The sequence below is a fragment of the Mesoplodon mirus genome (assembly GCF_964341445.2).
Source record: "Mesoplodon mirus genome assembly, chromosome: X".
Lineage (NCBI taxonomy): Eukaryota > Metazoa > Chordata > Mammalia > Artiodactyla > Ziphiidae > Mesoplodon > Mesoplodon mirus.
In genome coordinates this window covers 15669819-15685224 of record NC_138981.1, presented here as the reverse complement: position 1 = coordinate 15685224, position 15406 = coordinate 15669819, and the positions used below count along the sequence as shown (strand labels likewise).

Sequence of the window (15406 nt, the reverse complement as noted above, 5' to 3'; positions counted from 1 at the left end):
ACGGGGAGCACTGCAGCTGTAGGTTTGGAGCAAATGCGTCTGTCTCAAGGTCACACCAACACTAACAGATAAGATGGCAGCCTTACTGACCTGTTAACTGGAGAAGGAAAGGATGCTGAGCCACCATTTCAAGAGCAAGAGCGACACCTTGTGGCCTCTCAAAACATACCACACATCCTTACAGGGGAGATGCTAAGAGCTATTAAAAACACCTTTACGGAAATTCCCCCCAGAAAATAATTTTGTTTTTGTAAAATACTCTCGTAAAGTAAGCTTACTCAGGACCATGGGCTGCAGGATCTGCACACACTATCAGTAACTCCACCGAGGGCTGGAACTCCCCCTGCCCTCCCTGGATTCAAGGTAACCACAACCCTGAATCCTGGGGTCACTATTCCTTTGCTCTCCTCCGTATTTTATGTCATCCGTGTGTGGTCCTAGAAGAAACTGTTTTTTTGTTTGTTTTTTGGGTTTTTTTGCGGTACGTGGGCCTCTCACTGCTGTAGCCTCTCCCGCTGTGGAGCACAAGCTCCGGACGCGCAGGCTCAGTGGCCATGGCTCACAGGCGCAGCCGCTCCACGGCATGCGGGATCCTCCCGGACCGGGGCACGAACCCGTGTCCCCTACATCGGCAGGCAGACCCTCAACCACTGTGCCACCAGGGAAGCCCAAGAAATCGTTTTGATTTTAGTTGTTCTGACTTTATTGTGGCTACTGCAACTGAGAAACCAAAATTTAAATTTTTCTTTAATTTAAATGAACTCAAGGGACTTCCCTGGTGGTCCAGTGGTAAGGAATCTGCCTTACAGTGTAGGGGACTTGGGTTCGATCCCTGATCAGGGAACTAAGATCCCACATGATGCAGGGCAACTAAGCCCGCACGACACAACTACTGAGCTCGCATGCCTCAGCCAGAGCCCATGTACTGCAAACTGCAGAGCCCACGTGCCACAACTACAGAGCCCTCGCGCCCTAGAACCTGCACACAACTAAAGAAGAGAAAACCCGTACACCACAACTAGATAAGCCTGCACACTACAACGAAGAGCCCGCGTGCTGCAACAAAACAGCCCACATGCCGCAACGAAGATCCCACGTGCTAAGACCCAACGGAGCCAAAAATAGATAAGTAAATAATAAATAAATCTTTAAAACTTAAAATAAATGAATTCAAGATTAAATGGCCACATGTGACTAGTGGCTACCATTCTGGACAGCACAGCTGAAGATTACACTGCTAGGACTCATTCAGATTGTTTGCATGTAGCTACAGAACAGGGACCAGCAAACTTACTCTGTAAATGGCCAGAAAGGAAATATTTTAGGCTTTGCAGGCCACAACATGTCGGCTGTGTCGTCACTGTCTTTTAAACAACACTTAAGTAAAACCATTCTTAGCTTGTGGTCAGTACAAAAACAGGCCTTGCTGGCTTTGGCTCTCAGGTTGTATGCTATTTCATTTTAAAAACTATGCAAGGGGCTTCCCTGGTGGCGCAGCGGTTGAGAGTCCGCCTGCCGATGCAGGGGACACGGGTTCGTGCCCCGGTCCGGGAGGATCCCACATGCCGCGGAGCGGCTGGGCCCGTGAGCCATGGCCGCTGAGCTGCGCATCCGGAGCCTGTGCTCCGCAACGGGAGAGGCCACAACAGTGAGAGGCCCGCGTACTGCAAAAAAAAAAAAAAAAAAAAAAGTAAAAACTATGCAGGGACTTCCCTGGTGGTCCAGTGGTTAAGAATCTGCCTTCCAATGCAGGCGACGCGGGTTCGATCCCTGGTCGGGGAACTAAGATCCCACATGCCACAGGGCAACTAAGCCTGCATGCCACAACTAAAATGAGCCTGTGTGCCGCAACTAGAGATCCCACGTGCCGCAACGAAAGATCCCACAGGCCACAACGAAGACTTGGCGCAGCCAATAAATATTTTATAAAATAAAATAAAAATATGCAGCATACAACACACCTTGTTGACCCAGCCTCTTGTCAATAGGCAATTGAGTTGTTTCCAGGTACTCACAACAATTCGCATATTCTCACACATGGGCTTCCTGGTATACACCATGCAAGAATTTATCCTGAGTGCAAACCTAGAACTGGGGTTGTGGGGAAGTGATTTCTAAATGTTCTGTTGCACATGACAATGGCACACTGTTTTCCAGAGTGGCCGGCACATTTACTCTCACACCAGCAATTTATAAGAAATCATGTAGATGCACTTCCCCAAAACTTAATACGATCTCAATTCTTCATTTATGCCACTTAACACTGGACATAAAATAGCATGTTGCTATGGTCTTGATTTGCATTTCCCTGATTATTCATAAGATCGAACATCCCTTGTATGTTTATATACCTTTATGTTAAGATATCTTCGAATCTTGATGTTTCTCCACTTCTATGAAATGCCTCTTACACGTCTCTTGCCCAGTTTTCCATTGGGTTAATTGTCCTTTTTGTATTCATTTGTAGGTGTTCCTTAGATATTCCTCACACTGAATCTTCTACTGGTTATTATTTGTTGGAAATATGTTCTCCCCAGTTTGTAATGTGTCTTCTCACTTTCTTTTAAAATGTCGTTTGATGAATAGAAAGTCTTAATTTCAATATAGCCAATTTCTGAAATCTTTTCTCTGGTAGTGCTTTTTGTATCATAAGAAATCCTTCTCTTAATCCAAGTTTGGAAAAATATTCACCTATTAATATATTTAAATAAACCTAAATGATGCCTAAAATTTTCATTTAAGTCCTTAATCACTGTATATGGTGTTCAAGGATCTAAATTCATTTTTCCCCCATTAAGGATATCCACTTTTTAAGCTCCGTTAATTTCTTAAGGATGGTAAAATTCTCCCCTAAATGCAACTATAGATTCCATAAAATGCTCCTCAAAATCCCCAAGGGGTGTTTTCTTCCCATGGAACTAATAAGTTGAATCCAAAATTTTATAGAGTAAAGAGTTAAGAACAGCCAAGATACTTCTGATGAAGAGAAGATACACCTACCCAACCAGATAATCAAGATTTATTATTACACTATAATCTACACAAACTAAGGAATGGGAAAGAACAGCACCACTACGTACTTAAGGACGATGTTAAAGGCCTAATGGGATCCACACTTAGCAAGTGAAATGTGACAATTTCATAAACCCATGTTATCTGGTGAACGTGGCAGCCACAAGATCTACCCAGAGGACAATCCCCATCACAGCGCAGGCACCCATCCAGCTGCTCCACAGGACTTTCCTACCTGTCTGAGCCACAAGCACCAGTGATGTCAGACGATGCTGTCACCAAAAGGACAAAGGACAGTGATGGCAAAAGGGAAGTTTTCGGAATAATCCTCGGGAAAAGCCTACTCCCTTGATAGTCTCACTGCTATATAACCTATATGCTCTACCTTTTAAAAGAAATGAGTGTTGTTTCAAGAAACAAAGCTTTGGGGCTTCCCTGGTGGCGCAGTGGTTGAGAGTCCGCCTGCCGATGCAGGGGACACGGGTTCATGCCCCGGTCCGGGAAGATCCCACATGCCGCTGAGCCCGCGCGTCTGGAGCCTGTGCTCCGCAACGAGAGAGGCCACAACAGTGAGAGGCCCGCGTACCGCAAAAAAAAAAAAAAGAAACAAAGCTTTATAACATTTTCTGAAAACAGTACACATTTCATCCTTCATATGCTCAGCACAAATCTAAATCAAAGAGAGGTTGCTCACTAAGCAAGTCTTCAACGTGTCACATCCTAAAATGAATGTAGCGATGATTACTGGTGCTTTAAAAGAATTAACCATACCCTCCCGCTCCCCCCCGACACACAAAACAAACTCCACAAACAAAACACCCTAGACCCTTGCTGCTTAAAAAGTGTGATCCAAGGGCTAAAAGTATCATCATCAACCTCACCTGGGAACTTGTTAAAATGCAGACTCTCAGGCCCCAGACCCAGTGAATCACAACGTGCCTTTGAACAACAAAAGTCCCAGCATCTGTGTGAGTCTAAGAAGGACTGCTCTAGGCCACTATCTGTCCTTTCTTCTCCTAATCCACGTGTGACTGTCTGCTGTTGTCCCAACAACACTGGGTCAAGTAGCTAACCTGCTACATTGCTTTTTTTTCTTTTACTCTTTTCTCCATTTTTTTTCTTTTACTCTTTTCTCCATTTTTTTTCTTTTCCCTTTTTTGTTTTTGTCTTCTTTTTCTACCACTTCTCATGTGGATGGTTCTCTTCATGTGGATGGAACCAATAGGGACTGTCTTCCACAGCCAATGGAATTGTTCCTTTCCTGAAGCCAACTATCTGACCTTGTTGTGTTTTCTGCCATCTTTGCATTTGTGACTGTTCTAGGCCATTTTCGTTGATGCACGGGGTTTCCTGCTGCTCTGAACAGAAGGTGCCAGACTGCTGAACGCCAGCTAAGTGGGGGTATTCATGGACCCCTTTGTAAACTGAAGGAAAATATAACTGTAATTGAGTAATAATTCATTTTCAAAGCTGGTCACTGACAAAAAGTAGCGTTTACGACATGGAATAAGTGCTTTAACAACAGATGAAAATGCGTAAACACTGCCCATGATAATTCACCTAAGTATTTCACAAAAGACATTAATTTAGCATATTAGAACCATTCATTCTAAAAGCTTCCCACAACCCTTATCTCAAAGGGTTCAATGGCTTCCCCATTCTTCAACTTAAAAGAGGACAGCGGTGTTTCCAGATTGAGACCGCTTTCATAATTTGACAAAGAGAATTAATGCTACTTGAAATAACTCAGGCACAGAACAAATGAGGTTAATTTCTTTGGAAGATGGAAAAAGGAATGCCTGGCACATAGTAGATACTAAATAAATATTTCCTGAGACCCAGTATTGTTTTAGTAGACTATTTCACCTAACTCACAATTTCAGTCACAATGGTTAGAGCCTTTATCTCTACAATTCCCTTGGGAAAAGTTAACTACAGGAACCACTACACTCCAACTGACTGGCATTTAAAGCACCACAACACAAGACTGAGTTTTAGAAAATCTATGCTCTATCTTTAGCATTATAATGCTCTATACATGTAACACCTTACAAAATGAAGTCATACAAGCAACAAAAAGCCCCAAGAAGTCAGATTCTCCTCTTCAATTCTGGAGTAAAGTATAATTTTACATTTAAAGCTACATCAAAAGCTACATCATATTTTAAAAAGCTTATCAAGCACATACACATTTTGCTATACTTTATATGGACCTCACTCCCTTGATTTAATACTCACAAGATCGGCATATTTCTTACAGAGAGCTGCCAGCTTTTCTTCTGGAGTTGAAAGGGTGTTTAGGGCTTGCATCAATAATAAGACTTCTTTTCCTGATGATTAACAAGATAAGAAATAAGTCCCAGAAGAAGAATGAGATCAACCTGTAAATTCTAAATAACACTTCCTATGTTCTGACATCCAGGGTAAAATAATTTATGCCTATTAACTAGAAATAAGAGATTTGCTAGCTAAATTAAGAAAGCTATTTTTAAAATCTGGATCAGCAGGCACCCCTTCCTCCCCATCTCCACCCCAAATTTCTTCACTCACTAACACTGTGAGCTATTTGTGAAAAGAACTCTTGCTGAAGGCTTAAAAATTCCCTTGCTTAACCACTGATATCCAGGTTAAGACAAAGGGCAAGTTACAAAGGGCAGAATATTTTTATATGCTTCCTCCTAACCAAGTATGAATATAGAAGCAAGTTCAAAGGCAATTTTGGGTGGTACTCTCCGCCTAAGACGCTCATTATCACTGGTGACACAGATCTTTTCCTTTGAGCAATTTAAATAACTTCTGATGAGTTAGTAAGCATATTCAGTGTGTTAACCAAATTTAGTGTAAAAAAAAAAAAAAAAAAAGAAGGAGGATGTCAAGATGGCACTTCCCTTGGGAAAAAGAGCTGAACAGTATTTTAAGGACTCTGGCAGTGAGAAGCAGGTGACCGAGACAGGATGGAACAAATGGTGTTTTAAAATAAGTGATAAGTTTTATTTCTTCAGCTGGGTGGTAGGTACCATTTTTATTTTTTTAAACGTTCACTCTTCATGAAGGGTATTTCATTAAAAATACATATGTGATGGCAATTCCCTGGCGGTCCAGTGGTTAAGACTCTGTGCTTCCACTGCAGGGGGTACGGGTTCCATCCCTGGTTGGGGAACTAAGATCCCGCATGCTGTGCAGCATGGCAGGGAAAAAAAAAAAAAGTGAAAATGACTTTGACTTTGGTATACAGTGTACAGATTGCTATAAGGAAAACAAGCAGGCTAACTTCAAAACAGAATCCTTTTCCATCCACAGAAAATTTTAGCAACAAATCCTCTCTCGTTTGGCCCAAGACCAGTAAGAATTTTAAAAGAGATGACAAAATATGATTATTGAATATGATTAGAATTGCAACTTTTATGAAGATTTTTAACCTCACACTCTACCTGTTTTTTTCTGAGATACAACTCATGTACCATAAAATTCACCCTTTTAAAGTGTACAGTTGAGTATAATCACTAAGTCGTACAACTATCACCACTGTCTAATTTCAGAAACCCCATGCCCATGAGCTCCCCAGGCTCCCTGCTCCAGGTCCTTGGCAGCCACTACTCTACTTCCTGTTTCCATGGATTTGCCAATTCTAGACATTTCATATTAAGTGGAATCATGTAATTTGTGGTCTTTTGTGTCTGGTTTCTTTCACTTAGCATAATAGTTTAAAGGTTCACCCACAATGTATCAAGACTTCATTCCTTTCTACCACTTAATAATATTCCATGTACAGACAGACCACATTTTGTTTATCCACTCATCAGCTGATGGGTAACTGTGCTGTTTGGACTTTTCAGCTATCATGAATAATGCCGCCTCAAGCACTCCTGGACAAGTTTTTGTGTGGACACGTTTTCAACCCTCTTGGGAATATAACTAGATGTAGAACTACAGGGTCGCATGGTAACATTATGTGTAAATTTTTAAGACTCCTTCTGCTTTTACACATTTAACTGGGGCTGCTAATATTGAAGAAATTTGTCTTGTTCGTAAGGAATTAAAAATTTATAGAAATATGAAAAATAATTTTAAGTTTGCCAAGTTAACAGAAAATGGGTATAATACGAAGGATCATTCCAACTCAGCATATAGAAAACCAAACAAATTTAAACACTGTTAATCTCAGGTAGAATAAGTATAAAAAACTTAGGGGCAACCAGTAAGCTTAAAATAAAAGGGGAATTCAGATTTCCTAATGAGATTTACCATACCGCATTCTTTGTCCTGAATCTCAAACACAGCAGAAGAAAGAAAACATACCCTTGAAAAGCAGTCTTAACCCACTTCTTGAACTTCACCTAACGTTATATCGTCTCTAAAGTTTTGTGACTAGGTTTAAAATAAAATGATCAAATAAATATACAGTTTTCACAGTAAATTTTGGTCAGACTACATTAAAGATGCAAACAAAGCAAGTCAAATACTACTTCTGTCTGGGATTTCCCTGGTGGTCCAGTAGTTAGGACTCCGCGCTTTCACTGCCAAGGGCGCGGGTTCAACCCCTGGTCAGGGAACTAAGATCCTGCAAGCCTTGTGGTGAAGCTGCGGGTGGGGACTACTCCTGTCAAATTGGCCCCAGATTTTTTTCACGAAAGCCCATTCTTTTTTTTTGTGGTACGCGGGCCTCTCACCATTGTGGCCTCTCCCGTTGCGGAGCACAGGCTCTGGACGCACAGGCTCAGCGGCCATGGCTCACGGGCCCAGCCGCTCCGCAGCATGTGGGATCCTCCCGGACCGGGGCACGAACCCATGTCCCCTGCATCGGCAGGTGGACTCTCAACCACTGCGCCACCAGGGAAGCCCACGAAAGCCCATTCTTGACTACTGAGAGAGAAGTAACCTCCTGCTCTGCTGTCTCGGGTGCCCGGCACGTCACTGCAGCAGACAGGCTGCCTGCCCCACTGAAGACAACAGATGTGTCAGCTGAGCAACATCGCCCCCAACGCTGGCCATGTTCATCATCACCTGTGATGCGGACAATACAACTCAAAGGAGCAACGTGTGAAACATGCAACCCCCAAGCTGAGGTTGTTACCTAAGGTTTTGTCTTTGTTCCTGTCGCACTCTGAATCTTGCTGACCATCAGGGGGATCCGTTCGAGCCTCTCGCCCAGGAATTTCCTCCCTTGACTCTCGTGTGCAGTACTCTGGGCTCACCAAACTCCTGCCCTTCGTGATAAAGTCACTGTGTGCATCCTCTTCCAAGGAATGCTTGTTACTTGTGCCACCACAGTGTGAGCCTTGATGCTGAAGAATATCATTGGACTGAGAGTTATGCAACATATCCGTTTTCACCCCTAGCCCGCACATTCCAGCTTCTTCCATTGTGCCAATCACAAACTAGAGGGAAGGGGAGAGGAGAAAAAAAGATGGGAAGGGGGGTTAAATTAAATGTAATCAATGTTTACAATCCATCACACACCACAGGTTGACAGCTTTTTTCTTTCTTAGTCATTTGTAAAACCGATGTAAATATGGTAATTTCTAACTTTCACTGAGAGGTGACCTCACCGTAAATAAGAAAATTAAAGTTAAGATGGCCAAAAAACACATGAAAAGATGCTTAATATCACTAATTATCAGAGAAATGCAAATCAAAACTACAATGAGGTATCACCTCACACCAGTCAGAATGGCCATCATTAAAAAGTCTACAAATAATAAATGCTGGAGAGGGTGTGGAGAAAAGGGAACCCTCTTGCACTGTTGGTGGGAATGTAAATTGGTGCAGCCACTATGGAGAACAGTATGGAGGTTCCTTAAAAAACTAAAAATAGAACTACCATACGACCCAGCAATCCCACTACTGAGCATATACCCTGAGAAAACCATAATTCAAAAAGATACATGCACTGCAGCACTACTGACAATAGCCAGGACATGGAAGCAACCTAAGTGTCCATCAACGGAGGAATGGATAAAAGCAGATGTGGTACATATATACAGTGGAATATTACTCAGCCATAAAAAGGAATGAAATGCCATTTGCAGCAACATGGATGGACCAAGAGATTATCATACTGAGTAAAGTAAGTCAGAAACAGAAAGACAAATATCATATGATATCGTTTATATGTAGAATCTAAAAAAATGGTACAGGGCTTCCCTGGTGGCGCAGTGGTTGAGAGTCTGCCTGCTGATACAGGGGACACGGGTTCGTGCCCTGGTCCGGGATGATCCCACATGCCGCGGAGCGGCTGGGCCCGTGAGCCATGGCCGCTGAGCCTGCACGTCCGGAGCCTGTGCTCCGCAACGGGAGAGGCCACAGCAGTGAGAGGCCCGCGTACCGCAATCCATCAATCAATCAATCCATCAATCAATAGTACAAATGAACTTATTTACAAAACAGAAATAGTCTCACAGATGTAGAAAACTTACGGTTACAATGGGGGAAACGGGGGGGAGGGATAAACTGGGAGGTTGGGATTGACAGATACACACTACTATATATAAAAATAGATAACTAATAAGGACCTACTGTATAGCACAGGGAACTCTACTCAGTACTCTGTAATGGCCTATATGGGAAAAGAATCTAAAAAACAGTGGATATATGTATATGTGTAACTGATTCACTTTACTGTACACCTGAAACTAACACAACATTGTAAATCAACTATACTCCAATAAAAATAAAAATTAAAAAAAGAAAGAAAATTAAAGTTAAAACAAATCACAGAACTCAGTGGTACCAAAGGAAGCAAGAAATGCCATTTAGTTGTACATCTAAACTTATTTCAAAAAAAAAAAGTATCAAGTTGTGTTAGTGCCCTAGCCAATAAAAAATACTTCCTTATAAAAATTCACCACTTAAAATAATTAGCATCTTAAAAGACATGAAATTATCCCAAGTTAACGAGTGTTAATTATTCTGGTCTTAGCCTCTAGGACACAGTACAGCAGAGATGGCTCACTGGCTGTCCAGCAGAGACTCAGGCTCCTCCACAATCCTGTGGAGCCGGGACTGGGTGGTCAAACGCTCAGACCAGCCAACACTTCCCAGCCCCTTTCATCTGGCCGGGACTCCCATGCAAAGTTGCCACCAATAAAATGTGAGCCCAAGGGATGACTTTTCCTTCTGCAACAAAACTTTTCTTAGAAGCACACGTTCTTTCTCCTCCATCTCTTTCCCACTCTGGCTGGACGCAGAGGTCTCCAAGACCCCAAGAGATGGCAGAGCCACAGGATGAAAGCAGCCTGCACCCCTAAAGCTCACATACCTATACAAGGAAAGCCATCCGTCTTACTAAGAACACCCACACTGGGCTATCAGATGAGAAAGAGAATACCTTCCTCTCCTATAAAGCCAAAGACATTGTGAGAATTAGGTTTTAAACAGCTACCCCTGACCTAACAAATACAGACAGCGGGCATGGGACAGACGGCTTCATTCTAGTATTTTATTCTCCATCAGTACTTTAAACTTCCCCTCTCTTCTATCATACTGTTAACCCATTTACTTATGGGGGGGTGTTTTTCCCCTGGTTGACACTACTTGGTCATATGATGGGGCACAAATTTAAATTCTGTGTATCTCCTCTCTGCATGAAAGAGAGGAAATTTCCTCTTCCGTTTTTGAATAACATAACTGATGGGGAGGTGGCTAATACCTTTCTCTTATCACAAGTGGACAAAAGCTACTCTACAAAGTTAATAGGAAAAGAGAGATTTATTTTTTCAAGTTACTATAGTATCCAGCTGAAGAAATGAAGATAATTTAAAATATCAAAGTAGCAGGGGATGGAGGGGTTAAGGGAACTAAATCCTCATCTTTTATAGTCCAATGTTGATAAATCAAGTACTGTGCTTTTTGCAAGAACAAACTGGTGCAGCCACTTTTAAAACCTTTTGCAATATGGCTACCTTCCAATCCAGTTAATTCTACCCCTAGGATTTTACCCTAGTATGTACAGATGTGCAGCCAAAGGCCAAGAATGTTTAAAACCACACTATTTGTAATTGCCCCGAATGAAATCAACCCAAATTTCTATCAACAGAAGAATGGATGCATTGTAGTGTGTTCATACCATCCAGCAGTGAGAACGAAGTACTGCTAGATGCAGCAACAGGGATGAGTCTCACAGAATTTTGTGAGGAAGGTGCCAGAAGAAAACATACTACAGGAAACCATTTACATATAAAGTTCAGAAACAGGCAAAACTAATCAATGGTGCTAGAAATCAAGAGTGTGTTTACCGCTGAGGGTAGGGCCTTCTGGGGTGCTCGGTAATAGTCTGTTTCTTGATCTAGGTGGGGTAACGTAGATGTTCACTTTGTGAAAATTCATTAAGCCTAAACCTTTGTGATTTGTATACTTTTCTGAATGTATGTTTTACTTCAATAAGGTTTATTTTAAAAGTTGCAATTTATATATTATTCAAGCATTATGAAGAACCAAAACAGAAATATTCTCCTCTGGGGAGAGAGATTAGAGATGCATTGCTTTTCTGATACTACTTTTTAAAAAATGTGCCCGTAATACTTTTTCTTAAAAAAATTAATGCATTAAGGGGAAATGCATTGTTATGGTTTGATGCTACACTCAAATTCTTTCCAAAAAATTTAAAAATTCTCTTCCATACGTAATGCAGTCCATAAAGCAGTATTTCTCAAATGTAATCCAGAGATATTAGGTCTACAAAAAATTACCAAGGATTTAGGAAATGTCTTTTGTTAAATTTCATTACTGCAGAAACTTCCTAAAGTCCTTGATAGGCCCAAATAACATACAGAAGTATTAATATCAAAGCAAATGCAAAGTGATCTTTTTTTTTTTTGGCTGTGCCATGAGGCTTACAGAATCTTAGTTCCCTGACCAGGGACTGAACCCGGGCCCTCAGCAGTCAAAGTGCAGAGTTCTAACCACTGGACCACCAGGGAATTCCTGCCAAGTGATCATTTTAATGCTACATTATACACAGAACTACTACTTCCACCTCTATTTTATACCAAATATTAAACTGTCATATCCTAGTTGGGCAGATGGATAATGTTAACAGAGACCCTTTATGCAAAAGCAATACTGAGAAGAAAAAAAAAAACAACCCAGTGCTATTAATACCATCTTCCCCAACTTTTTAAAAATTAATTAATTAATTTTTATTTTTGACTGTGTTGGGTCTTTGCTGCTGTGTGCGGGCTTTCTCTAGTTGTGGCGAGCAGGGGCTACTCTTCGTTGCGGTGCGTGGGCTTCTCATTGCAGTGGCTTCTCTTGTTTCGGAGCACAGGCTCTAGGCGCGTGGGCTTCAGTAGTTGTGGCTCGCGGGCTCAGTAGTTGCGGTTCGCGGGCTCTAGAGCGCAGGCTCAGTAGTTGTGGCACATGGGCTTAGGTGCTCTCCAGCATGTGGAATCTTCCCAGACCAGGGCTCAAACTCGTGTCCCCTTCATTGGCAGGCGTATTCTTAACCACTGCGCCTCCAGGGAAGTTCCCCCAATTTTTAAAAAATAATTTTTAAACCGATTCCCTGAAAACCATTAGCCCAATATTAAGAACAGGGCTACAAAACCACAATGCTGGCTTTAAACATTGATGAAAGTCTGTTAAAAGATAATTAAAATGGAAGATTGCTTATCTCTAACACAGAATTTCTCAGAAGCATAATGATAATAAAACTCACATAATACCAGAAAACATGGTGTCAAGCAATACCAAAAATATAACGAGCAAGCAATTTGTTGGAAGAAGCAGGAGCATACATAATTTTCACCAAGGAAAACCCAAGGCCTCTCCTAAGATCAATTTTATTAAGAAGCCTACCTGAGGACTGGAATTGGTTATTTCTAGTTTCCCAGTTCAATTAGTGATTTTTCGTAACACCTTTATTGAGATATAATTCACATACCATCCAATTCACTGGTTTTTAGTGTATTCACAAAGTTGTGCAACTACCACCACAATCTATTTTAGAATACTTTGGTCACCTCAAAATGAAACTCAGTACCCTTTTCAGCTATAAACCCCTAATCCGCCCAAAACTCCCAGCCCTAGGCAATTAATGTGCTTTCTGTCTCTATAGATGTGGTTATCCTGAACATTTCATATAAATGGAATCATACAATATGTGACCTTTTGTGTCTAGCTTCTTTCACACAGCATAATGATTTCAAGGTTCCTCCACATGGTGGCATGTATCAGTACTTAGTTTCTTTTTATTACCAAATAATATTCCACTGTATGGACAGACCATATTTTGTTTATCCATTCATCAGTAGATGGACATTTAGATTATTTTCAACTTTGGCTATTATGATTATTTTCAACTTTGGCTATTATAAATAATTTGGTATGAACGAACATTAATGTACAAATCTTCGTGGGGACATCTGTTTACATTTCTCCAGGGTATATACCTAGGAGTGGAACTGCTGGGTCATATGGTCACTTTATGTATAACCCTTTGAGAACCTGCCACACTTTTTCTAAGCAATTGCACCATTTTACATTCCCACCAGCAGTGGATGAGGGTTCAAATTTCTCCACATCTTCATCAACACTTGTTACTGTCTGTCCTTTTCATTATAGCCATCATAGCTGGTGTGAAGGTATCTAACCTAATGGCCAGTGATGCTGAGAACGTTTTCATGTGCTTACTGACCATTTGTATACCTCCTCTGGAGAAATGTTTATCCAGATCCTTTGCCCATTCTTAAATTTGGGTTATTTGTTATTTTATTATTGAGTTGTAAGAGTTCTTTATAGACACTGGATACCAGTCCTTTATCAGAGGTATGATTTGCAAATATTTTCTCTTATTACCGTCCTTCATTCTCCCAATTTTGGAGAAAACTCACAGTATATTTATTCACCTATTTCAAAATGCCTTAGGCGATTTAACTGCAAGTTATGCTGGCTTTCAGATTAAAGGCATATAGGTCAATTACAACTACCAGAGACAGAAAAAAGACAGTTTAGAAAGGCCAAAATGTTCACCTAACTCAAAATAATAGCTGGTGGCAGGCTTCCCTGGTGGCACAGTGGTTAAGAATCCGCCTGTCAATGCAGGGGACACGGGTTCAAGCCCAGGTCCAGGAAGATCCCACATGCCATGGAGCAACGAAGCCCATGCACCACAACTACTGAGCCTGCGCTCTAGAGCCTGTGAGCCACAACTACTGAACCTGTGTACCGCAACTACTGAAGCCTGTGTGCCTAAAGCCCGTGCTCCGCAACAAGAGAAGCCATCACAATGAGAAGCCCGCACACGGCAATGAAGAGTAGCCCCCGCTTGCCGCAACTAGAGAAAGCCCGCGCGCAGCAATGAAGACCCAATGCAGCCAAAAATAAATAAATAAAATAAATTTAAAAATAGCCGGTGGCACTGAGCATAAATAAGGATGTTAAATTAATCTGTATAGTGCACAACCATCATATCTAACGTTATCCTTCTAATTTTATTTCATCATTCTCTATCTTTAGATAACACTACTTCTTTTTTGTCTTTCCAGACACTCCTTTCACCTTGAAATTCCTGCCACACATATTACATTATCACTTATTTGGTATGTACATCCTCCTAGATAGAGACAGCTTATGCATAAAAGGTGCTCAAGTGCCAACTGAGTGGAAAACATGAGGGGCCAAAATGGCTGCTTAAAACAAGCCATGGGAAGTATCGAGAAAAACATCACTATTACTATTTTATCATTAGAAGCAGGACAGTGTTAATTTCCCTTCTCTCCTGTACAGTTAAGTTTGATTTATTCTTCACATTTGCTAATGAAAGACTTACTCTGACTCTACAAAATCTTTTTGTTTATGAATAAGCCCAGTTACAGCTGGGCTTGATTCCAACCCTAGTCTACAAATACTCTTGATACAGTAGGCCCCAATTTTCCCCACTTGAGGTTCCGCACTGGACCATTTGATATGAAGCAAATTCTTAGGGCCAACAACTTTATTTAAATTGTAAATGATTTCTCAGCCTTCAACTACTTAAGCAGAGAATTCTCTATCATATGGCCAATAAAACTTCCTACTCTGCCCTCTTTGACACCCATTCTGGATGCCTTTGCTTGGGTACACTCTCTTGGATAAACAACAGCAGCAACAGCTAACACTTAAACAGCAAATACTACAGCCAGGCACTACTGTAAGCACTTTCCTATACTCACTAATTTAATCCTCACAATAATGTCAAGAGACAGTTACCATTATTATCTCTACTTTACATACGGCAGCGTGGTAAAGTTAAGTACCTAGCTGAAGGTCACAGTCAGTAAATTGCCCAGCAAAGATCTGAACCCTGGCCAACTAATTTCCGAGTCCACGCTCTTAACCACAACGATGTACTGCTTCATGACTCACCTCCGTCTACTGTACAAACACCCTTGTCCTGACCGAGCCGTCTTACAGAAGT

General features: G+C 41.4%; 1 protein-coding gene across 5 annotated transcripts in view; it reads right to left on the bottom strand.

The window, feature by feature from the left end:
• Positions 1-15406, bottom strand: part of TXLNG (taxilin gamma) — a 49977-nt gene that overhangs the window by 18480 nt on the left and 16091 nt on the right. For 4 of the 5 annotated variants that reach the window (XM_082609714.1, XM_082609713.1, XM_082609715.1 and 1 more), the window contains 2 exons: positions 8087-8390; positions 5251-5342 (listed from right to left, as the gene is read on the bottom strand). The exons of the other annotated variant lie outside the window; for it this stretch is intronic. In XM_082609714.1, coding sequence (XP_082465840.1) covers positions 5251-5342; positions 8087-8390 — 396 coding nt within the window. The remainder of the gene's footprint in view (positions 1-5250; positions 5343-8086; positions 8391-15406) is intronic. 5 annotated transcript variants of the gene reach the window in all.